This window comes from Epinephelus fuscoguttatus, linkage group LG18, assembly GCF_011397635.1.
Source record: "Epinephelus fuscoguttatus linkage group LG18, E.fuscoguttatus.final_Chr_v1".
Taxonomy (NCBI): Eukaryota; Metazoa; Chordata; class Actinopteri; order Perciformes; family Serranidae; genus Epinephelus; species Epinephelus fuscoguttatus.
Genome location: NC_064769.1, coordinates 24,798,297 through 24,824,445, shown reverse-complemented (window position 1 = coordinate 24,824,445; position 26,149 = coordinate 24,798,297). Strand labels below are relative to the sequence as shown.

The following is a 26,149-nucleotide window of genomic DNA, read 5'->3' as shown; positions in this document are numbered from 1 at the left end:
CACAGTGCTTTAAGAGACAAATAAAATAGTATACACCATCGAGATTAAAACAGCAATAAAAACATTGGACATAGGTTAAGACCAGATAAATCAGAGTGTGTAATAAAAAAGAAATAAATAATAAAACTGATAAAAGGATAGAAACTAGACACACAACAGATTTACTGTAAAAAAAAAAAGTTTGCCAACCTCAGTGTATATGAATTTAATTATTGCCATTAGCTGCATAGATAAAAAATAATCTAAAAAATTTGAAAAAAATATCCTGACATTTTGCTTATTTTTCTAATGTGTCAAAATATGATTATGTATTTTTTATAATTTATTATTCATTATTTTTTATTATTATTATTTATTTATTTATTTATTATCTCCGGCTTAGTTCCATTTTTTTATTATTATTTTTGTTATATTAGGAAACACTTTATTACCTTAGTTAGTTTATAGATTATCCGAATAGCCTCTTTGTTGTATATTTATAGTATTTATTAATATCTAATTAGCAGCAGTGAAAATATTAAATTGTTTATAGGTAAATATTAAATTTATCTAGTATGCGAGTATACGTTATTGTAAGCTCCTGTAACCTTTCAAAAAGACGAAAGTGCAAAATATATAGTCAATAAAAAAATGACCAATAATTAAAATGCAACATAGAACATATTAAGATTTTTTGTTTTAAATGTTATTTTTTATTTTATTCTTTTTTTTTGAGCCAAATGTTAACCTTGAAAATCCTCTCTTGATTTTATTTTCTGTACTCTGTCCCAACAGAAAAATATGGAGCATATTGAGATTTTTCAAAATAGTTCTATTTTTATTTTATTTATCTATTTAATTTAATTTGTATTTTTTTTAATGCATCAGAGTTGTGCCAAATATTAACCCTGACAATCCCCTTTTGTTTTTATTTTCCTCACTCTGTCCCAACAGGCTCCTAGAGGTCACGACCTGCGCTACAGAAAGTGTTTTCTGATTAACTCCCGTTACTTACCCATTAATCACAGCGCAGTTACGCAGCTCATAATCTCCTTAACTAATAATATTGTCCTGGCTTCTTATCAAAGGGATCTTTAATACACACACAACAACAATCAGCATGCTGCGCGTTTACACTTTTTCACACCTCGTTCACTACAAAGACAAATTGGTTTCGATACACAACGACCTTGTCACGTTTAAGTCTTTGAGCGCTCCCGTGGATCACACACGCCCTCAACCCATCTGCAGCTTGACAGATCTCTTCAAAGGACGCGAGGAGAGAGGGGTGTGATTATAAATCCAGGTCTCAGCATCTCACCTGGAGCATTTGGGAATCTACCTGTGGAAGAGACAACACCACACCTGGGAATTATGAAGGGACTAGCTGTGGATTTCTCTTGTGCGCTTCTTCTTCTGCTGGTGGATTTGGTTTTGGGTCTCGCTGCGCAGACCTTTCCTGGGATGCATCCTGACGCACTGCTCCGTGGGATGAGTGCCGGGTCCAGACGCACCGTGCAGAGGCAGCAGGACAGCAGGCTGCCCCTCTACATGATGCAGCTCTACCGGACCATGCTGACCGAGGACCGGGACAGGACTCCGGCTGCCAGCCTGAGCCACATCAGGGTGGAAGACAACCCCGGGCTGCACGCCTCTGACTCTGTCGTCAGCCTTGTTGCAAAGAGTGAGTATTCAGAATATTTTTTCGTGGTGTGGCTGTGCAGTTTTCCTGTAAAGTTATGCAATGCACATTCAGTTTAAAACATAAGTAGTGTCTATAGTTTCCTTTGACATCTCCCTACAAAAGGTTGGATGCTGTTGATTTATTTCAGTCCTCTTAATTTAATCATTTGTCTAATCAAACCTGATGCTGCATTTGAGTGCCTGTGCAACTCTCTATCACCTTTACAGATGATGTCAAATGTTAACCTTCACGCTTCTTTCTTTCAGGCTGCCTGCAGGTTGGCAACAAGTGGTCCGTCACCTTTGACCTCTCCTCCATGTCTGCAAGTGACAACATCCAACTGGCTGAGCTCCGCATCCGCCTCCCTGCCTTCTCAGAGTCTTCCCACGCCTCAGTGGACATCTACCATTCCCACAGGGACGGATGCTCTGGCATGCACTGCCCGGAGAACAAGCTTCTCTTGGGCCGCCTGAGAGCTCATCCCAGCTCCATGGTCTCCCCTTCTTCCTGGAAGGTGTTCAACATGACGGAGATGCTCAGTCGCTGGCTGCAGCAGGAGCAGTCCACACAGAGGATGGAGGAGGAGGAGGTGGAGGAGGAGAAGCAGGAGGGAGTCCAACACTCTACAACCGACCGGGTCATGATGGTGGTCTACTCAAAGCAGAACCCAAACAGCCAGCGAATGCCGACACTCATCCGCACAGCAGAGCACTCCAAGTACGTCAGCCTGGACCGGGAGCGAGGGGCAGCCAGCCTTGGTTCCAGACTGAGGAGCCGCAGGTCCAGGAGGCACCATCACGCTCATCAGCAGAGACAGAGAGTGGCTGGAACTGCTCCTGTCAGCAAGCCCACAGAGGAGGAGAAGAAGGGTCCTCTCTGCAGGAAGGTGGACATGATGGTGGAGTTTAAGAAGCTCGGCTGGAGCGAGTGGATTGTCTATCCTAAGCAGTACAATGCCTATCGCTGTGAGGGGAGCTGTCCCACACCTGTGGATGAGACCTTCACTCCAACCAACCATGCATACATGCAGGTAAGTCTCAATTTAAGACAATGTCCTATACTTTCACTGCACAGTATTTGCTGCAACATGACATATCTATTAATTAAACACTGTGATCTAATCATTCGTCTCTTCTCTCTCCAGAGCCTTCTGAAACTTCACCACCCAGACAAGGTGCCATGTGTGTCCTGTGTGCCAACACGCCTGGCTCCGCTGTCCATGCTGTACTTCGAGAACGGGAAGATGGTCATGAGGCATCACGAGGACATGGTGGTGGAGGAGTGCGGCTGCCACTGAGCAAGAGACCTGAAAACCTTTGGGTTAAAGGTCAGATAGACTGAAGCTGCTGCTGAGCTGTCGGCCCAGACGAGTCTACAGCTGCAGGACTGAACGGCTCAGAGGCACAACGTGGATGGATTTCCACAGGCACTTTGCAGAGACGTCCAGTTTGACACTGGGACAGAGGCTGCTGCTGCGATGCAGGACATAACTGAAGGTAACTACTCTGTATCCTGGACACAGCTCTCAAAAGTTTTAAATTATTGCTACCTTTTGAAGGAGATAATGTGACCTTAATTGTGTCTTCATTTGCAATTGCATGAGCTATAATTCATAAGGACTGATAATGCTGATAAAGATGAAACAAGGTGAGGACAAGAGCACAATATGGCCACTGACTGAAGCACTAAAGAAGATTCACAGAAAGAGTTTTATGTACAATCTTTATGATAGAAGACTGAATTTTTTAATGCCATTGAAAGAACAAATGCAAATGTGAGAATGGTGTGAGCGCTTTTAACTTTATTGAGATGTTTGGGTCACGTTGACCTGATTGTATGTTTGCTATGTACAATAATACAATAAATTATTTCTTATCTGAACAAAGTGTTTGATGAGTTTTTATTACAATGTTTAAACAAGAATATAAATCAAGCTGCTCTTATTCCTTTACTGTATGAGGCTTACAAAAAGAATCTTGGCAAAAGAGATACAAAGGCGTAGGTTTTGAGGATTCTTCATACTCCCTCAGAATATTTTGAGCATCAAACACTTCATTTCCTGCGTTCTGGTCAATTCTATGAACTGATTTACGCCTTTCTGCATCAGTTTAGGGTGTAGAAGTCTTTAATGTTGTCAAAATAAAATTTCTCTGCTACTTTTATGTTTTTATTGGTTGGGTCTCAGAAACACATTCTCACTTTGACCTCGTCACATATTGACGTTTGGTCATGAACTTTCCAGGTCGCGATATGACGTGCGAGGCACACTGGGTATGTTTGTTGTTGACGTTCTGGGACGCCGTGTCAACTTCAGCCTGTTACATGTATTGTCCTCTTTCAAAATACACTTCAGTTTTCACAGGATATGTAGAGTTTGCATACAGTCTCTTTCAAAATAAATGTACTATGTCAGTACAACACTGCAAATCAACATTTTTTTCCTTCAATAACAAAGCATGCCATTATGTTCTGCCAATACACACATGTGGTGGGGTTAAGGAAAAAAGAACAGGGTTTACAATCCACACTGGACTCCCAGGTGAACATCTGTGGCTGTTGGATCCATCCACCATCCCTCCACCCGCCCTACTTGGACTTCTGCCACCTTAACTTTCGTCCTTGTCCTGCCACGTTTCCCCAACGCTGCTGGGTGCCATTTAACTATAACAACGACCAGTTGTGCATCATTTTTTGTCGGTGTCTGACACCAGAAGTCACTGCCCTAGCGCAGATTTCAGCGACTTTTAAGTGAGACCAGATTGGTTTTAAATGTACACAGAAACATGTCCCCTGCATCCTCCTTAACCTACCTCCTACACCTACTGTAACATACCTAAATGTAATGGAACCATCATCAATATCATCAATAACTCAGTAACACCTGCACTTCTGCTGAACTTTCTTCAGATCCTGCACCTGACTATTCCTTTAGACAGTTGTGGACTTGTCCTTAAATATGTTTTACAAGAGAAAAGACTTCACGGATGAGGACTGACTGTTGTTTTCCAGCAAAAAAAACAAAACAAAAAAGCTTTAAAAACACATGCCATGCTGCCTGTCCACTACCAAGCAGCAGGCCAACAAAGTAAGCAGCTAGCCGTTAAACACAGACCACCCTGCTCACTCCGCAGTCGTCAAAATCTGGCGCTTGGGCAGTGACTTGTGGTGTCAGAAACTGACAAAAAAAGGGCCTCCTTTAACGTTGGCGTGGCACATGGCCAGTCGCCGTTATAGTTTAATGGTGCTGAGCGGCATCAGAGGGAAACATGGCAGGACATAAACGAAAGTTAAGGCAATGAACGTCCAAGTAGGGAGGGTGGGTCAAGCATACACCGACTTTCACCTGGGAGAGCAGTGTTTGTGTCCTGCAATGTGTGTTAGTTGTTGAGGGCAAAAAAACATCAATTTACGTTGTTTTACCGATGTAGTGCGTTTATTTTGAAAGAGACTGTATGTAAATGCTAAATTTCCTGTAAAATCAGAAGTGTATCTTGAAAGAAGACAATGCATGTAACAGGCAGAACTTGACACGGTGTCCCAGAACGTCAACAACCAACACACCCAGGGTACCTTGCATGTCGTATGTGGACGTGGAAAGCCCATGACCAAGCATCAATATGTGTCGAGGTCGGAGTGAGAATGTGTTGGCATCAGATGATTTACTCAGGAGTTTGTGGATACAACAAAAAAAGAGCTAAAAGGAGAGTGAGTATTGGACGTGCACTCAGAAACATCGATGCTAATGTAGCTCTGTATGTGCTGGATGTGATCTGCTATTAAACTCGCCATATAAACTTTAACTTTAACATGTCAGTGTTGTGTTTACAGCTTGTTTCTCTTTTTGGCTAAGCATGTAAAATCTGAGATTTGTCCCATGCCAAAAAGGTAAAATTTACATGTAACAATTAAAAAGCTTTTCAAAGGAAAGATATTAGGGTGTTTTGGAGCCATAAAACAAAGCATATCTAAAAAAAGATACCATGTGAGTTACACAGAAAAGATGATTACAGATTTCTCAACAGAATTCCCAAGTTTTAATAGTTTTACTTTCCACAACACAGCTCATTAATTTCAGTAATTTATCTGTTTAACACTGAATGTTGTAAAGACACGTTTAAAGTCAACAAATGAGTCAGATCACATAAAATATTTATGTTTAATTTCAACAAAACTTTGACGTACTTGTCAAATATGTCACAGATCATACAAGGTCAAGTATATCCAAAGTAAAGAAACATTTTAATGCATCACTTTGTGTTGTTTGATAAGAGTACATCACTTTAACACATGTTAAGCTTTAGAAAACAAATGCCATCTACAAATTCAGAACAAATCTGAAGCTGGGTTTCACAGTTCAGTAAGACTTCTCATTAAAGCTGAGAATGTTTTTATCTCCGTTAAAAAAAAAAGCAAAGAAAATGTTAATTTCTTTTATCCTCACAGCCGACTTTGTTCAGATGTCCATTTCAAACTGGGCATCTTCAAGAGAAAGAAAAGACAGTGCAGATGAGTAGAACACATGAACACATGAAGGATCGCGGCTCATCTCTTGTGCACATTTTAAATACGCATTTACCTGTGCTCTCCTCTGTGTGCAGGTTGTGGTTGGTGTTATTGCTGGGTGTCTGTTCAGGCTGCTGTGTGTCACTGGGTTTGAGTGGCCTGGTGACTCCTGGGATGTCGGGCAGGTTGGGAGGTGTACGGGCCAGAGGAGACGTCCGACACTGCAGCAGGAACTTCCTGTCGTAGATGATTCTGGTACCTGTAGGAAGCAGCAAAGGAAAAGTTCATGTCAGTATTTTGACAGCAAAGCACGGTAACATTTGAAGTGATCAATACTTGCAGCAGCTGTGCTCATACTGTACATTAAATCTTGTGGAAAAGTTTATACTAATGTCAAACTTTTTTTTGGTTATTCTACCATAGAAGCTTGTGTCAGTTTTACCTAAAAATAAAATTTAAAAAAAAAATCATCTGCTAACCTCCACATTTAATATTTGTTTCTGGTATAAATGGTCAAATAAAAATTTGAAAATAGACATCAAAGAATTATAACTAGTTAAAAAAAGAAAAAAACAAAATAAATAGGATACAATTAAATTAAAATAAATTCAGCTGCTAACATTGACATTAAACACTTGTCACTCATTTAAGCAGCATAAAAAAAGAAATTTAATTTTAGCTAATTTAATAAAAAATTAAACAGGTAACCACAGCACAAAAAATATTTAAATTAAATCAAATGCAGGAGCTAACACTGATATTTAAAATGCTGTGTACAGGCATTTTTTCCACTATTGATATTTAACACTTATACTTGTTTAAATAGGTAGGAAATAAAATAAAAATGTAATCTAATTCATCTAATTCAATAAAATTGACTAAAATTCAACAGCTAACGTCAACATAAAACACTTGGAACTAGTGGAAAAGGTATACAATTAAATCAAATTAAATTAAATTTAGTAGCTAACATCGCCATCAAACACTTGTAACTTTGAACAGATACAAAAAAATTTAAATTCAATTTTATCTAATTTAATAATATTCAACAAAATTCAATAGCTGACCACAACAATAAAAGGATAGACTTAAATAATACTGAATTCAGCAGCTAACATTGATATTTAATACTTGTAACTTGTTTAAATAGGCAAGAAATGAAATACAAATGTAATATAATTAATCTAATTCAATAAAATTGACAAATTTCAACAGCTAACCTCAACATAAAACACTTGGAACTAGTGGTAAGGGCATACAATTAAAGTGAATTAAATTAAATTCAGAAGCTAACATCGCCATCAAACAATTGTAACTCGTTTGAACAGGTAAAAAATATAATAATAATAATAATAATAATAATAACAATGATAATATAATAATTCAATTTTATCTAATTTAATTATATTCAACAAAATTCAAAAGCTGACCACAGCATAAAAGGATACACTTCAATCAAATTAAAAAGGGTAAAAAAGGTAAAAAAAATAAAAAAAAATAAAATGTAATCTGATTCACGTAATTCAATAAAATTCACTAAAATCTTACAGCTAACCTCAACATTAAACACTCAAAATGAATATAATTATAAATTTATGAAAATAAATCATTTAAGAGTATAGAATAAACACATATGAAGCACCTCCGCAATATCAGGAGGACCTACTATTTCTCTGTCAGAGACTGACTGTGTTTTACAGTATACACGTCCATACATGCCCGTGACCAATGACCTATATTCTGTCATCCCTATCAGAGACGCTGACGCACCGTCACTGCCCCACTTCTGTTTTATCTGCGAGTATCTGTCCCACCTGGTGATGTTACAGAACACAGTATCAGTCTTGATGGACATGTGCGCTGTGCGTCAGCTTTCTCACAAACACTGCGGGAAAACATTCGCTGCTTCACTTTTATCACCACGCTGGAGACTTCCCAAGGACTCAGGCTCAAAGATGTTTGAGTCAAATACTAAATAAATGGGTCAAACAGCTCAGCGTGTTGATGAGAGTGAGAGTCCTGGGCACCGAGCCAAAAATCATATCAATTTATGTTGCTTTTCTAACACATGAAGTCATTACTAGCTCTTTTCCCCCTCTTTAATATAACCAGTGTGTCCTCGTGGGGTCAGCATCTAGTAAACATGTTGCTGCAGCTCAACAACAGTCTGCTGTAATAACAAGACTATAAATAGGACACTATATTTGACCATTCAGTCGTGGATTGTGTAAGAAATCTGCTGCTACAGGCCACTTACTCTGAATTCAGATATATGGTGTACATTACTGATGACATGACTGATGCCAAAACTTGTAACTGTTTATTCACATTAAAGCCCCTGAAACAAGAGCCTCCTATTCTCTAACTAACAGACATCTCCATGGGGCCCTCAAAGAAGGAAGAAGGCTGCGAGACACTCTTAATCCGGTGCATGCTTTAGTTTGTCTGTCAGTATGCAATCAATACAAGCAGGCAAAATGCTCACTTTCTATATAAACCTAAGAGGAACATAGGAAAATAATCATGTTGCATGATTTGAGTGCAGAGGACTGCTCGAATAAGTTTCCTTTAACCTGGTTAACTGCTGGTCTTTAGCCTTCAGGATGAAGCCACACTGTCAAACATTAACAGGACACAACAAAACTGTAGACAGGACCCATAGTCTGGCTCTCAAAACAGCTTCCTTTACCTGTTTTCACACCAATGAATAAAAATAATAATTCAAATTAAAAAAAAAAAAAAAAAAATGTCTCCAAAGTGTAACAAAATTAAAAACCAAAATGTAATATTTAAATTTTATTCAATTTATGGCCTAATGGAAACACAGACACCAAAGCTAACTAATGCTGTGCGATGGGGGGGATATACGTGAAATATAATTCAACTTTTTGGGTCATAACCTGTCTCCACTCCACTGCCTGTCTCTGCATCAACTTGGTATTCTTCAAGAGCGCAGGTTTCACTTCGTCATTGGGGGACACACATCTAAAACGGGGCCATAAAATTTTGAGCATCCAACACTTTTCCTGCATTCTGGTAAATTTTTATACACCAATTTATGCCTTTTTTTGCATCATTTTATGGTGTAAATGTCTTTAATTTTGTCAAAATAAAAGTCTGCTTACCTATTTATCTATTCTTTTATTTTTATAAAAGTGAATATATTTTTCTAAATTTATTTCAACTATTCAGATGTGTGTATTTCCTTCTCACGCATATTTACTTATATTATTTATTTATTTTATTTGATTATTCTTTACCAATATGTTTTCTCATTGGTTGAAATATGTTTATTTATCATGCCACAGACTGTTTTTGAAGGCGCAGTCATCTAACAAAAAAAAAAAAACAGAACACTTTGCAACTTAAAAATAAAATAAAAATAAAAGTCTGCTTTGTGTTTTTATTGAGGAAGACAAATAAATAAATATTAAATATTGATGGGGTAGTGTCCCCCTGTGTCCCCCCTGGAATCTACGCCTCTGGTGTTCTTCAAAAATCCCTATAGATCCTTTAATTTTAATGTAAGTGTCACTTTAAATCTGTTTACTCATATTTTACAGGCCCTTATCTAGTCCTCTTGTCTCTTTCATTACTAACTTTTTACTTTTCATAATGTCTAATAAAACTGTATTGAATGTTTTGCGTGTCACCTCCTGGCGTGGTGCTGAACAGAGTCCCTCCGGGAGTGGTGGAGTAGTCCTGGGGCATATGGGCTGCATCGTGGATGGCGACCCGTCTGACGGCCGGGATCTCCCGGCTCCTGGTGGTCTGACCTCCCGCTGACATGTCTCCACACACCGGCTCGCCTAACAACGCACACTGGGGAAAGCTGCTGTGAGTGTCAAGGACGTTACGAAGCGACAGACCGCACAGAAATTACCTTGTGGCTCCACGTGGTGTGTGGACACATCCAAAACAAGCCAGGGTCCTCCTTCAAAACAACACGTGGAGAGGAGGGCTGTGATTGGCTGGAAGCAGGGGGCGTCACAACACGTGTGGGTTGTAGTTTTTCCTGATGTGCAGGCTGCTCTATCGAACACAGATCACACTGATATCTAGCATGTTCAGTTTGAAGCAGCAACAGAGAGATAGTAGGGACAAGAATAAATGATATGTCTTCTTTTTCTCTCTCTACACACTCACTGGCCACTTTATTAGGTGCACCGTGTTAGTACCAGGTTGGACCCCTTTGCCTTCAGAACTGCCTTAATTCTTGGTGGCATAGATTCAACAAGGTGCTGGAAACATTCCTCAGAGATGTTGGTCCATATTGACATGATAGCATCACACAGTTGCTGCATATTTGTCAGCTGCACATCCATGATGTGAATCTCCTGTTCCACCACATCCCAAAGGTGCTCTATTGGATTGAGATCAGGTGACTGTGGAGGCCATTGGAGTACAGTGAACTCATTGTCATGTTCAAGAAAGCAGTTTGAGATGATCTGAGCTTTGTGACATGGTGCGTTATCCTGCTGGAAGTAGCCATCAGAAGATGGGTACACTGTGGTCATAAAGGGATGGACACGGTCAGCAACAATACTCAGGTAGGCTGTGGTGTTTAAACCATGCTCAGTTGGTACTAAGGGGCCCAAGGTGGTTATTTGAGTTACTGTTGCCTTTCTATCATCTTGAGCCAGTCTGGCCATTCTCCTCTGACCCAAGGCATTTTCACCCAGAGAATTGCTGCTCACTGGATACTTTCTCTTTTTGGGACCATCCTCTGAGATGGTTGTGTGTGAAAATCCCAGTAGATCAGCAGTTTCTGAAATACCCAGACCAACAACCATGCCACGTTCAAAGTCACTTAAATCACCTTTCTTCCTCATTCTGATGCTTGGTTTGAACTTCAGCAGGTTGTCTTGACCATGTCTACATGCCTAAATGCAATGAGTTACGCCACATGATTGGCTGATTAGCTATTTGCGCTATCAAGCAGTTGAACAGGTGTACCTAATAAAGGAAAAGTTTATACTAACTTCAAGGAAAACAGTGTCCAGGTGCTAGACTTGTAATACTCACTTACAAGTAATTGCTAGTGTGCACTTGACTCCTTAAGCCAGTACGGAACAGCCTTATACAGGAAGGCAAACTTAAATCACAATTCATTTCTATTAAATGGAGCACTTCTTTAAAGGGAACTCCTTTTTTTGGCAGGGACACATTTCAGTACAATATCAGGGTATTTGTGACCCACACAATAAAGAAGAACTGAAAAGAGATATGAGTTACATACCACTTTAAAGTGACAAAGAATACACAATAGTCCATACAGGAATGTTACAGCAAAGCTATACCAGGGTGTCTACAGATATAACCATGTTAAATTTAAGACTTTTTAAGACCTTTTAACCCTTTAAAACCTAGAGCGACATCACTTCTCTTGTGCTGCTTTCAGGCGCCTTTCGATTGAATCTTAATTCAAGACTTTTTAAGGCCTTATATTAAGAAAACTTAAGCCATTTAAAGAATTTTTGAGGACCTGTAGACACCCTGTATACAAAAAGGCTGCACTAACTCGTCACAAAAACAGGACACAACGTTTATGTCACATCTTTGTTTAATTAATTCTTGTAAATGGTTTGAGCTGGTGTACAGGGTAAGATGATCTATACATATCTTCATGTCAGAATGACTCTGATTGAAAGGCTTGTATACATATTCACGTTTGTTTATCCTCTCTCCAGGACAATACAAAAGAAAACAAGTGGTCATAGCTACAAAGCCTCTACATTCCCCATGATATGGGCGTTGGCCTAGTCTAGATAATGCTTAAAGAACATCCATAACAACTCTATGAGGGTGCATAGCATTCTAATTAAATATATTTTGTCATATATTTATACATATATTTTCATAAAAACATATTTTTTTGTGCATGTGCGCAGTTGCATTCCTTAGGATAGAGTAATATGATATTGCGTTTACATTGTCATGTATCCATTCTAAAGGAGTATAGGTGATCTCTATTCTTTCGCGACACTTAGAATTGTACAATACTCTTTTTTTTTTTTTTTTTTTTTTTTTAAAATACATTGTCGAAGGTTACATGTCCTCTCGAGTCACAAGCCCGATAAAAGCATTCTCACTTTTTTTCCCCCTGATCCAACAAGGTTTGGAACCAAGCACCATCTCTCTCTCACACACACTCACACTCACACGTACACACAACACAATCATGGTGGAGTTAAATTGATCATAGTGCACAGGCTCTCTTACTGGTTTAATTCAGACTAATAATCCAAATTATTATTTTCCACCTTAGAGGGTAAACAGATGACTTAATTTAAAATAAAACTACTTCATAAATCATTTCACATGGTGGCAAGTGTACATTTATTCATGATTTAAAATTGATCAGTATCCTGTCTTTTAACTGTACGCTGAACAAAAAGATAATGACTCTGAGTTAAAGTTAGAATCCTTAAGATGTGGTATCAAGTCTGTTATAATATTACAGCTCCCAGAGTTGCATTTGGGAAGACATAGTATCAAACACTGGGGGCAGCAAACATACTTCAAGAGGCTGCCAGTGCCATAGCCAAGATTTAAAAGAAGTCCCATCTTTGCTAATCAAATCCTGCCCTCTGATAAATAAAGTTTTTCGCACATTTAATGATCTGCATAATGTTTGTTGTTGGCAAATTTTATCTTCTACATGACAGTCTAATTAAGTTTCAAAGCTTACTCTACACACATTTTTAAAGGGTAACTTCTGTATTTTTCAACCTGGACCCCATTTCCCCATGTTTATGTTTCCAAACAATTAATTAATGTTAATGGGAAATTACACACCATCACCGTGTTTTTGCCACTGACAGGCTCAAATTGTTGTTACAAGAGTCTAACAACATTATGGAAAGGATCCCAACAGAGATAGACCTTTTTGTTAAAGAGTGAGATCCTTTTTGTTTTGTACGAACAGCCACAAAATCACGATTGCCAAACCCACCAGACTCTATTTAAATTAACAGTAATTTTAACATCATAAAACACACTTCAGTCAGAGTCGACAGAAACAAAATGAAACTCACAAAAACCATCTTGGCTCGTCCTTCCACTGCTCCAACATTAACCAAATTTGGCTTGGTTGAAATAAACCTTTAATTCACCCAGTTAGATGTGAAAATACCACACGCTAAAAGAAGGCCGTTAACAGCATCATCTGACTCCGTAATACTGATTGAATGTTGTCTTTCACATTACTGGAGACACATCTATGCAGCAGTTTTTGTCTCTCTCGCACACACATCATTTCCTGTAAATCCCTCTTGCGTGCATGGGTATACAATTAAAATCCCATGTGTACTACTGTATATACTGTAGAGGGGTAATTCCTCCATGCCAATACACTGAATGGCTGCTGCTAAAAAAAAAAAAGAGTATGAAAATGGAGTTTACAAAATATGACTTTAACACAAGATTAAGTTTATAATCCGTCCATTAACAAGTCACTTTAGAGACTGAAGGAGTCACTGGCCTCCATCATCTAAAAGCAAGCTGCACTGAGCATGCTAGTTTGGACAGAGTGTAAATATAGAGAGGGTGTTTTGTTTGTCCTCTGGTGGACAGATTCAAGGCTCAGAGTTACAGGTTTGACTTTATAAGAACATCTGGTTTGATTAGAGAGCAGGTCGAAAAAGGTAACTCAAATAAAACACTAAGTGCTGCAAACACTGGAGAGTAAACTGTGCATCCAAAGTACACTGTCTTGTTTAACTCCTTTGTAGAAGGGGTAATCCTTCACCAAAACCTTTTTGGTTCACCTCTGTTGATCGTCACTTTGAGAGGATACTCTCCATGCCCATTTGCACGCACAGGCCAGAGAGCTGAGGGGTTACTGACCACATGCTCAATACTTTGTCTCCTCTTTGGTCTTACTTGAATCAAAGAGCATCCCACCACACACATTCACACTCACACACACACCATCCTGCTCCATATGTCCCCCCCAAACCCCTACGCATCCCACCCTAAAACAGCCCCAACACCAAAGTCTTATTCAGAAGCACTCGGTTTGTGTCCCGCACTCGTCTCTTGAGAGGACTCGGAACTTAAAAAGGAAAACATTTTGATTCTGACAGCGCAGAACTGAAAACCTGAGTGGAGTAACAGTGGAAAACATGATATGTAATAAACATGTGCTATATCGGATGAGGCTCTCATGTGCACGGACTGGGCGTGGGAAATATGTGCATGTGTGTGATGTCTCAACTAATGTGTCCACTCATTCATTCACTCGGTGTCTCACTCATTCAGGCTACAGTAGCATTTACAGTACTTAAATATTGTGTTTCCGGGAAATGTGTGCTACCACGATACGACCCCTCCATAGTGCTGCAGGCAGGCTTCTGCATAAAGGAAGTGTTTCGGAGATGAGGAGAATGATGGGTGGTTTAGAGTGACGTGTGTATGAAAATAGTGAAACACTAAAAAGTACTTGAAATACTCAGAAAAAGAAAATGGAGCTCGGCGGTGTCCACCTCACGGCAGCAGCAGACTCCTTGATATTAAACTAACATATCCTGGTTTATATTTTGCTACGTTAGGTGCTGAAAAACAAACAGATCCTCTCAGGCCTCCACAGTCCCGCACTGCTACAGCTCTTCTGATCTTGCGTCCTCGCCGACTCGTTCACATCAAGCTTGACGGAAGCAGTCAGACGCAGCACGGCTGCCCAATGCCAAACACGATTGCAGTTCGTCCAGGCGGCTTCTTTCTTCACTGAGCAGCTCAGTCGTTTACACCGTTCACGTTCCGATCCTTCGTGTAGATATGCAGAATCCTGGCGTCCATCTTCTGTGTTGTTGTATTATTGCTGTGGCAAACTCCAAAATCTGACACTCCGACCAGGCAATAACTATTGAATCATGTAATGCGTTTCTGATTATTTGTGTGTATGCATGTCTGGGTGTGCTTTTGTTGGTGTGTCTTCACAGTTCACGAGTCTGGGGTCAGTGTTAATAAGACAATCACAGTGCTACCTGTCTGTCCGCGCTGCACAGTTCCCATCACAATCACGCGTCGTACTGTAGTAGCATCGTGCTATTTCACCATCACCACAAATCCTCCAAAATCACCGTATCCTCCACGTTGTTTCCACTTCATTCACTTTGTTGCAAATGAATGAGCGACGGTGAGGCGCTACAGCCGTTGCAAACACACAAAGAGGGAGCACACACAAAGTTTGAAGCGTCAGATGGAGGAACTATCGATGCTGTAGATAAAGAGGCCTGTGATTTTACTGCATATTAACTGAGGCTACTGATAAAGATCGTGAGTCAAGATGAAGCGTGCTACTGGGAGAAATGATGGAAGAAGGTAGAGGAGGTCACCGGGGGAGGAAAACGACGATCTTTGTGCTGAAGAGCTGCTGTACGATACAATCAAACAACTGACGCCTTTCTGAAGAAAACACGAAGGGTGAAAGCGATTCAGTTCCCTACCATTTTGTAAGACGATACTTAAAAACCAAGGCGGACAGGCTTCCGGAGAAATGGAAAAAAACAAGAGACAAGCTTCATCCACAAAGGAAAGAGACGTCCGACAGGAACACTCACGAGCAGGGGAGCACACAGCGGCTTTCTCATTCCAGCGCTGAGCGCGCCATGACATCGCAGGGGCCCAAAGAGCCGATCGTGAGGCAGGGCTCAGCGCCAAGCCAGAGGCAGGGAACACATGCGGTAGAGAAGAGTACGCGCACACATACACACACACTGACACATGTCCACATAGCATAGAGTGCATATATCACATTGAGAATAGTAGGGGAAAGGGTTCGGTGAAAGAAGCATTGGTAGGCTCAGCAGAAGCTTAGCTGTTTACAGAACCATCCGTTGAGGGACTCTTTTTTTTTTTTTTTTTTGGCTGTAGTGATATTGGACTCAACTCGCTGACACAAACCACTCCAGTTGGGGGGAATAGGTCCTTAAAATGGCCTGAGGCCCAAGCGTGGGCCAGCCCCGTACCTTGTACCCCTTCAGTTTGTAGATAATGACAGTTCAAAAGGTCAAAGGGCATGCACCAGCAGTCATCATGCGATTACAGTTCACAGGAAGCACTTTTTGTTGCTTTTTTTTTCTTGGTTGTTTTACTGACATTTATGTTGTTTTTTTGTAAAAAAAAAAAAAAAAAAAAGAAGAAGAAGAATCATGCCTTAAGTCTAGTTGATATTTTTCTTTACAAATGTTATAAAACTACAAGTTGAACTCCTCTTGTTTTGTTTTTTCTTTTCCTCTGTCTCTTCTCTCATGTGGTGCTCCATGGTCACACGTAGAGGATGATTTTGTGTTTGTCATTTTGTAGTTTGCACTTCTTAGTCTTTGTCTTCGTTTCTGTCCTTGCTCATTTTCCTCGCCGGCCTTGTTGTGTTTTTGTGGAGGATGATTTGGCAGTGGCTTTCCGGTCCTAGGAAACAGAGACGGACATCATTTTCACACAAAGCAAAGGCAAAACTAATTTGGCCTTCCAAAAAATTTTAAATAATCAAAGAACGCCAAATCTTGGGTTCTAATTTTGCACATAAATGAAAAAAGAACAGCATGTGAGAGACTACTGAGACTCCAGTATGTTGCCACTCAGGCTTCTATCCAAGCACTGGGATGCACAAGTGCTTGTTGGTTGTCCCGTACCTGGAGGACTGGGCAGTATGTGTATTTCAGTGTTTAACTCTCCGCAGACTGGTGCGCTGCGCTGACTGAGCGCCCTTTCTCACATCCACCCCCACCTGGAGCAAGGAGGGAGGGAGGAGGGAAGGACACAACACTCGGACCAGTTAGCTGCTGAAGCCTGCACATGTGACCAGGTCAGGAAACTGATGATGCATTTCCACCAGACCTGACAATGGAGGGCGTCTCAACACCTTCTAATAATTGTTTTAGCGAGTTTGGAGAAGGGGTTGCGGCGTATTTACATAAAGTAGACTTGTCTCGACTTTATGCAAATAAATTCATCTAGCGTGATGCGGCTGGCTCATAAAACTTGGACCAGGCTGTCAAATTCGGTGAAGTAGTTTTAAAATGAAACAAGATTCAGCAGTGGCATTGTCTCTCTCTTCCCTACATAAATGTTTTCAGACAAAGATTTTGGTGTCTTGTTTAGATGATATAATAGCAAATTTATGAGCAGGCTGCCATCTTGTTTCCTGCTAAAGACAGAACTAGGGACCGCCCCAACTGACAGCATGTTTATCCAGTCAGGTGCACTCCACAATAGGGTACGGAATCAGTAGGGAGCCCATCAAGTGGCCAGTTGAGTGGAGCAGCATGTCCCCCTTGCGTCCTCGCCAGATCTGGTGGAAATATAGTGTAACTTGTCTGTCCATCAGCCAGCCACTGTGGGTCGCTGCAGTCTCAACATACAAACACCAAATGTGTAAGCATTTTGCCAGTAATGATGGTGATGCCTCGCTTTTCAACTCATTTTGTGCAACTATGTCTTGCAGTTTTAAATGTATGGATGTTTTTAGTATACATATGTTTAATGTCTGTAATTTTTTGGAGTTAGCAACTCAGAATCATAAGGCGTTTTTGGACCGGAGGAACTTTTTTATAGTTCATTCATAGTTCTAAGAGCCCCCTTTTTGTTGTGTCCGCAGCGCAAGAACCAGGAGTGATCATAGTTCTTGTTTGAGCTCCTATTTCAGAGTAGGTACTCCCCCAGCACAAGAAGAACTGTGAGTGGCGTAAGTGTTTGGTCCAGATGTCATAAGGGTACCTTAATTGTTTGAACAAGTGAGCCAATGCAGCACCAGCAACTACCATTTTTAACAACCTATGAGCTGTGTAAACAACAAATAATACAAACAGCTTGGAACGTAAAAGAGATAACAGACAAATGGACTGACAGTGCATACCAGGCTTTGCTGAGCAAATACTATGAAACTTAAATTAAAAGCCTTGTCCTAGTTAAACACCCAGTCCCTTTTACTACCCTGGTGTGGCTATACATTTTGACAAATAAAGGCCTGTCTCAATTAGATTCGTTAGTTCTTCAGATGCATAAAAGCAGGTTGTTGGCTAACTCATATTATGTGTCCATTCCTCGATTATCCTGTAAGTTATTCATATTCCTTTAGTCCGTAAGGATCCTCAGATCAAAAGAATCAAAAGTGTTTTTCATAAAAATTAATCCAAGTTCTGAGATTGTTTTAACAGGACAAAGTGGTGCTGTGTTGGTGTGCCGGCTAACTCTCTCTCTCTGATGCGCTGTCTGTCGGAGCTGGATAAAATGATTGATTCATGATTAATACATTACCTGAAGTCTAAATTTTAAACAACTAATATTAAGACTGGTTTAAATAAACAATTTGATTGTAATTACCAATCTTTGCTGAGCAACAGTTTTGTGTGAAAGAAATTAAAGGTGTGTCCCCTAAAGACGCCTGTTGATTTCAGTGATTTAGGCAAATAATATCCCGGGCTATTAATTGAAGTTTTACGGTATGTGACGGTGGAAATACAATGCGATATGAACTTGTGAAAGCGAAACTGACGTTGCAATACCAACCGCTGGCTGGCTGATTGTACATCACTTGGCGTTCCTATCAGTGATGTGAATGCAAACAGAAAACAGCTCCCCAGTGATCAATTCCTCTCAGGAAGTCCAGAACAGTTCGGCCCGAAAACGCCTTTAGTAGGTTTGTTGTCGAATCTGCTGATGGGGACAAAATGCTTGAACCAACATTTGGCTGGTGGCTGGTGTTAATTTGCCACCCTTTGTGCCAGGCTATGTGACTGATTCACAGTAATCTGCTTGGGCTGACAGTGTTTGTGTATGACTCAGTGTAAAAAGATGAAAACACGACTGACTCACCTTCCTGGTGAGCACGCGTCCATGTTCATCAACAAACTGCGCCTCAGTAGCATAGTCCTCTTTCTCCTCTCTCTGTATAGAAATAAGACATTTAAATTTAAACAGCAATTCACAGTACTTATATTTGACGGTAAACTGTTTGCAGTTACATGTAAAATAAAACCAAAAAAGTGCTTGACATGGCAGATATTCTCCATGTGTTGCACCACACAACACATCACTCTGGTCGGCCTCATCAAAATAATCAATTTTGATGATTGTTGTTAAGTGAGACTAAATTTGTTGATGGTTGTGAGCGAAGAAATCAAACTGAATGACTGCCTTCCCCTTGGAGAATTCAAAAAAGATAAAGGGATGGACAAAGATGTTCCCCCTCCAGGCGCAGGAAGCGGCGGGTGGTCGGCAACCTGACCTGGCCCCGCCTCTGCTCCTGCTCCCACACGCGTTGGCCCGCCTCCTGGTGAGAGAAGCCCAGCCCCTTCTCAAAGGGCTGCGTGCCCTGCAGGAGGCGCCCACGCAGCACATGAGAGTAACCCGTGTCACACACCGGAGTCAGCAGAGCCTCCTGGGCCACGCGCAAGCCTGGCACGCTGCCGTCGCGTCCTGATGACACCGAGCCCACCCAGCCTTGCAGGGAGTCCTTATCTGGTAGGTAGGGTTGAAAAGCTCCGCCTCCTACCACCCTGGAGAGCGAAATACAAAAAAGCAAAGGAGAGACAAAGTGATATATCAGATATGTTGATGTTTTGAGTACAGGAAGTGGAAAACAAAACACAATATTTTCAGTTTAACTACAGTTAACAGCTGACGTACCGGTTATCTCCGTTGTGCTCCGGAGCCCGACTCAGTCCCGATATCTCGCACCGCTGGGCGTACACCTGCTGGCCTGCAACAACAGAAATCCCTTCCACTGAACCCAACCCTATACCTCCACCTCCTCCTTTTGCCCCTCCTGCTGCCAAGACCTCCCCTCTCCTTCCATCCAACCTCTGACCTCCCAGCTGGCCGTTTAGGTTGACCTTAGGAACGGCGCCACTGGCCCTCACCCTGTCCCGTTCTGCCAGTAAAGTTGCTGGCTCCTGTGGCGCCTCCTCCTCCTCAACCTCCCCTTCCTCCTCCTCCTCCTCCTCCTCTTCCAACTCCATGATGGAGCCACTGGCCCCGCTGGCTCCGCTGCTCGGGCGACCCAAGCTGCAGGGAAGGGAGAGCGTGGCGCCCTCCGAGTCGTCAGCCCGACTGCTGCCCTCTAGTGACGAGTCCTCCACCGTGACCAACGAGGGGCTGACCCCCGCTGGCCACACCTGAACGTCCGACATCTCCATTAATGTGTCTTCCTCGGTGGTGGCGATGGGGGCGCACTCAAGGCTGGAGACTTCCTGCCAGTAGGGCTCTGCGCCCAGCGGGGAGGGTAAGCTGTACTGCATGGAGGCCGGGGACAGCAGCTCCTCCTGCACCAGCCCATAACCTGAGGGAAGACAGGGGCGAGACAAGAGAAAGACTAACACCACGCAGGCATAGCCAGGAGGAGGGTGGGGAGGTGGTGGATCGACTGTTTCTCCAACCTGTGAGGAAACAGTGGGGCTCAGCCCTGTCCCAATACACCAAGAAACAGACCGGAGTCAGTGTTTATACAGCGGCTAATTTAGGATTGAGATATCCTTCAATCAGTTTAATAATAGGAATACTTCATCCCCCAAATGACCATTTGTATATCAGTTACTTCCTGTACGCCATATTATGTTGAATTCATGAAAACAAGATTTGTTTTGTTATGTTTTTCTCGCATCCAATGAACAAAGAGTCCAAAAACAAGTAGATTCTTGATAAATTGAGGTCACAGGGATTCAAATTTAACAACAGCAAAACTATACAGGGTTGTTGCCCTACAGGGACATTCAAGTTTTACCTTACCTTACATTACTTTATATTTAAACATCTGATTACGAACTTTCACAAAACTTGTGCAGTATAATCCAAGTCTCATTTATCCAGTCGTACGCTCAATACTTCAGGGAACTCAACAGGAACTTTCTTCAAAGCAAGACTCCCTTGACAAAATCAGTAATTTTACCTTGCTCAGCACAGGAGCTGCTGGACTACTGCTGCCTTGATTGTTCCTTTATTTTTGTTATTGTGTGACTTTGCTTAATCTGACCTAACCCTTTAAAACACCAAAGTCACGCAATAAAACAAACTAACTAACCAATCACGGCAGCAGTAGACCAGCAGCTCCTGTGTTTAGCAAAGTAAAATTACTGTTTTTGTCAATGGAGTCTGGCTTTAAAGAGAGCACAGATTAAAGATAGACTTTCTATTCAGCTCCCCATTTGTAAGGGCTTTCTATTTGGGAAGTACTGAGCATACAACTGGATAAATTAGACTTGGATTATACTGCACAAGTTGTGTGAGAGTTTGCAAACAGATATTTTTGATATAGTTTTGCTGTTGTGAAACACTCTGGCCGATGACTTCATCGAGAATCACCGGGGGCATGTGAGAAAAATAGTTTTCTTCACGAATTAAATGTTACACTGGGTGAGTAATTGATATTCAAATGGTCATCTGGAGGATGAAGTATTTCTTTAGGTGTGAAAAAAGATATGATGAACCAGTAATCTGACTCCAATAAGTCCCAGCCAGAATGTTTTGTACTTTCAGTTTTAGGTGAAGCACAAGACAAATACTTGTCTTTCACTTTGAAATCAGCTTCCTTTGTCTTTCTAATGTTGTCTAATTGATATTTGTGGCACTTCAGGTTTTTGTCATTGGGACACAGCAGTAAGAGTGAGGTGGGGGTCAAGGGGGTTTGGTGCATCACCCACTGTCCGTGAGGTGAATGGTGCAGGACTCTGGTGTAGGAAAGTGAATCTGCAGAACATTCACTGTGTTCCTTGGTAAGCGGAAAAAGGTGAGTCTAGAGTTATACAGCATTTTGATTGTGGGGTTGGCACGATATAAAGTTATCATTAGTAACACACTAACGTCTGAGGAAAGTACTCCAATTGGATATTAGTATCTTGATTGAAATTCAAGTTCATTAAGCAGCGACGTTAGCGAAGATGTCTGTGACAGCTGTTGCACTCACATACAGCCATTAATGAAATTTCAATATATAAAGGAAGTACTGTACATTTGAAATCTGGCCATCATAGATATGTTTAGTTTCAAAAAGCATGTTAAATTTGTTTATCTTTCGGTAACTATTGGTTTTGACCAATCAAGGCAGAGGCTGGGTGCTGTACTTTTTCCAGGACTGACAAAATATTCTAGACAGCCTGTTAAATGAAGTTATAAAAACTGTAATAAAACATCTGCAGCTATTATCGTTCCAACCCTTGTCACACCATCCTGACTGGGAGTCAGCAGCACCTTGCAGATTCTGCAGAGCAAAATGCAAGTTACTGTTACTCTTGCATTGTCAGAGTCATGCATGTGTGTGTCTGCATCCCGAGCATCCAAATAAAGGTCATTGTACACACACACACACACACACACACACACACACACACACACACACACACACACACACACGCACACAGTAATAAATATGTACACACAAATCAGACAATGTTTTAAGACTTTTTTTTTTTTTTACAACTTAGTCTCCATTTTATTCTAAGCTGAAGGGGTCATTTTTTCCAGCATGTATTCTTGTATGTTTTCCTGCTGAGCTTCTTACAATAAGATTTAAGAGATTTTAATGAATTAATTGTAAATGAAAAAATTATATTGTTGGGCTAACAAACATTATTCCACCATTTTTGTTTTATTCATTAAATTCATGTATTAACAAAATACTTTTTACACACTGCTGGGTGCTTGACCATCAATTTTTGTTTTACTTTGAGTCCATTATCACGACAAGTCATCGCAACAACACTGGAAAAATACACAAGGTCACACACAAACACACTTTCAACTACACAGACACACATTATATTCAGTTCATTATATCCATTTCAATAAGTTTTAATAATTCAGACATAATTTTTACTAATTCAGCTGTAATTTCTGACCATTCATTTGTAATTTTTGATTATTCTGTGGTCATTTTTGATAACTCACTAATAATTTTAGGATAAAACAAATATATGCTACAGTATAATATGATAATGTGATTTAAATTCATCGCAAAAGTTGTATTCATACATTTAAGAGCTCTTTTAGCTGAGTTTAAATGTCATTATGTTCAGTCTTTTGATATGTTTACTGGATTCTTATGATGTGCATTTCTTTGATTGAGTAGAATTTTTGTTCATGATCTAATATATCTAAGGTCAACATAAAGACATGGTTAAATGCCTAACTATTTAAAAATAAATAGTGACTCATATTTAGTATCAAAATATACTTTGTTAATAGAGATTGTAACCCATGTGTTCTCTAGTGACATTTAAAGATGGTAGTTCTCTCACAGTTTTGTACACGTGACCAGTTTGGATTGGGGATTGCCTTTTTACTCTAAGTTAAATTGTTGCATCAATGAGTTCAGATGAATGAAATAAGGTGAAATTGAACAGTAAAGCAATAAATCACCTAAAATCAAAGTTAGGATGTGTTCTGCTTCAGAGCCATGATCCAATTTGGAGTGCAAAATTTTTAAGCAAGTGAAGCACCGAGGTGTGATGTCACCTTGCATGTCAGGTTGACAGGGTAAAACCACAAACATCTGAAAGTTAAGTAGAGTCTTTATTGTAGTGCGGCTGAGATGAGGCTCTTAAAGAACACCTTAGGTATAATGCACAACCTTACGTTTTGGGACTATCCTTTGCGGGCAGTTTTGACAAACTGATCAAGTTCTGCTTATTGTAATCCAGAGCTAATATAGTTGGTATTTCTTGTCCTTATCTTAACTAGAAAGTTCAAAAACAAGCAAAGGAGATTTGTTTGTAGGAATCAAATAATTTCAGCTCATTTGTCCGATGAAATACAGCACATGGACTAAAGCTATATTTCTCAATCCCAATCTTTTAAAAAACAGCTTTTTTGTACTTTGATTATGGTTCTGAAGGAATAAGGATTATGCCTGTGAGTATAATCACAAAGAATCCTCTCTAAGAAATTATGACTTTTATAAAATTACATCCATCAGAACGTTTCAGTATGGAAACTGCTGTAATGTACAGCTGTGTAAACAGAAAGTAAGAGGATTTTCTACCTGGACACTATCCGTGATTAACCTAATAGTTAAGCATGACGACTAAACCCTCAGAGACGTTCGACGCACTGTCATTTCTTTTAATTTTTCAGCATACCTTTTGTGTTTTTTGAAGATAGAACTAAAAATGTATGCATTCATTAAGTAGTTAAAGTCAAGCAATGATTTATTTCTTTTATTTAACCTATATTCAACCAGGTAAATCCAGGTGAGATCAACAATCTCTTTTACAAAGGAGACTTGGGCAAGACAGCAAGCTATGGTAAAAAAAGTTATTGAGTAGAACAATATAGCAAAGCCTACCTCACCAGACCTGCCAATATGTGCATTTTTCTATTCTCAGGTTTTAAAAGCCTCCAGGTCAAAATGTAGATTAGGTGAATTTTATCAGCATCTGTTCTACCATAATTAAAATGTCATAGCAAGTCAAACTGTTGTAAATAGAGTCATGTAGCTAAAAACTACTGGAAATCCAACAACTCTGACCAGCAAAAATGGGTTTTAATGGGTGAAATACTGCTTTACTGTGCAAGTCATTGTCTGTCAGAGATTTTGCACTAATGGACTAACATGTGAGTAAGCATGTGTGTGTGTTTCTGGGATGGTACAGGGCCAGGGTGATGAGATGCAGCGCCAGAATGAGGTGAGCAGAGAGGAATGAGTCAGAATTAGAAATGAGAGTTAGGATGAGTTAGATGAATCTGGGTTAGCCTTTCCCTTCACTCCTGCTATTTAAACACAAAACATACACGCACACACACACACGGGTGTCAAAAGCACAGGATGTAGTGAAGCACAAATTAAAGTCCACAGATTGTCATGGCACAATAAATAAAAAAAACAACAAATGAAAAAACAAAGACAACACACTGCACATCACGCTACTTATGTTATCATTGTACACGCACCACACACGTACACATACACACGATACTGCACTCACATTAACATACAGATGAGGACACACACTTTTAGAAAGAGTCACACACACCCAAACCAATACACAAACACACCTCACAGCATCATCCCTGCTGGCAGATAACGTTCAGACAATGTTAACAGTGACTCTGTCATCAGACTTGGGCAAAACGTAGTTCATTAAAATTTAAATATCTGAATGTAGCTTGATTTTAATGTTGAAATTTTGAGTATATATAAATAAAATAAGAGAAAAATGTGTACAAACTATGGAGAATAATTTACAGCTAGTAGTTTTGCCCATGAATGAAAGACACGTCACATCAACACTGTACGTTGAACATTATTTGCGACGCAGCTGACCATGTGTTACAGTGTAGCATTAAATAACACACCATTTATTTAACAGGTAAAGAAAAAAAATAAACATTTGTTTGTTAATATAGCATTAAAAACAAGACCGAAATACACCCATTGAACAGAGAAAACATTTTACAGTGTGAAGAAAACTTCATACATTGAAAGCATGCCATGCACATAACGATGTCAGGATCCAAAACAGCAAACTTTATTTTTGTTCAGGAAAGTCCCGACTCACAAGTCCAAGTCACTGTACGGACAAAAATCTGAGTAGACCTGGGTAAAAATGTATTTAAAGATTCTTTTTTTTTTTTTTACATATTTAAAGTATTAAACTGAACCTTATTTTTCTTGCAAGGCATTACAAACACTTTGTGTGTGAAAACAAGATATAATATTCATACACATTAAATCCTTGCAAGCTTAATTAAACTAAAAGTGATTTTCTTTTGAATAAATAGCAAATTCTGCTACTTTTAACTAAAGCCCAGGTCTGAACACACTCACACACACACAAACTTACACACACACACACACACACACACACACACACACACACACACACACACACACACACACAAACAAATACAGCAAAGCATGCAGCATGCACATGCACAAACTGTAGTACACACACAGAGCTGGATTGAGAGAGGAGGATTGAGAGAGGGTCCCCGCTCGACTGAACGAGGGAGGAGCGCGGGAAAATAAGATGACAAGAGAAGGAGGAGGCC

The 26,149-nt window shown here is 40.2% G+C and overlaps 3 protein-coding genes across 3 annotated transcripts in view; 1 reads left to right on the top strand and 2 right to left on the bottom strand.

The window, feature by feature from the left end:
- The first annotated feature begins 986 nt into the window (after nucleotides 1-986).
- Nucleotides 987-3,315, top strand: ndr1 (nodal-related 1). Its single transcript, XM_049559883.1, has 3 exons — nucleotides 987-1,663; nucleotides 1,930-2,693; nucleotides 2,808-3,315. Exons 1-3 carry the CDS (start codon nucleotides 1,354-1,356, stop codon nucleotides 2,958-2,960), a joined length of 1,227 nt encoding a protein of 408 aa, XP_049415840.1. The 5' UTR covers nucleotides 987-1,353; the 3' UTR covers nucleotides 2,961-3,315.
- Nucleotides 3,316-5,800: 2,485 nt separating this feature from the next.
- LOC125878595 (eukaryotic translation initiation factor 4E-binding protein 2-like) lies at nucleotides 5,801-10,084 on the bottom strand. Its single transcript, XM_049559890.1, has 3 exons — nucleotides 9,820-10,084; nucleotides 6,240-6,425; nucleotides 5,801-6,142 (listed from the first exon to the last, which is right to left on the bottom strand). Exons 1-3 carry the CDS (start codon nucleotides 9,953-9,955, stop codon nucleotides 6,117-6,119), a joined length of 348 nt encoding a protein of 115 aa, XP_049415847.1. The 5' UTR covers nucleotides 9,956-10,084; the 3' UTR covers nucleotides 5,801-6,116.
- A 6,381-nt stretch (nucleotides 10,085-16,465) lies between these two features.
- Nucleotides 16,466-26,149, bottom strand: part of ank1b (ankyrin 1, erythrocytic b) — a 160,932-nt gene continuing 151,248 nt past the window's right edge. Inside the window, exons 42-46 of the mRNA XM_049559867.1 lie at nucleotides 19,796-20,447; nucleotides 19,530-19,665; nucleotides 18,983-19,054; nucleotides 16,801-16,895; nucleotides 16,466-16,576 (exon numbers count right to left, since the gene is read on the bottom strand). Of these exons, the coding sequence (XP_049415824.1) occupies nucleotides 16,827-16,895; nucleotides 18,983-19,054; nucleotides 19,530-19,665; nucleotides 19,796-20,447 (929 nt within the window). The 3' untranslated portion in view covers nucleotides 16,466-16,576; nucleotides 16,801-16,826. The remainder of the gene's footprint in view (nucleotides 16,577-16,800; nucleotides 16,896-18,982; nucleotides 19,055-19,529; nucleotides 19,666-19,795; nucleotides 20,448-26,149) is intronic.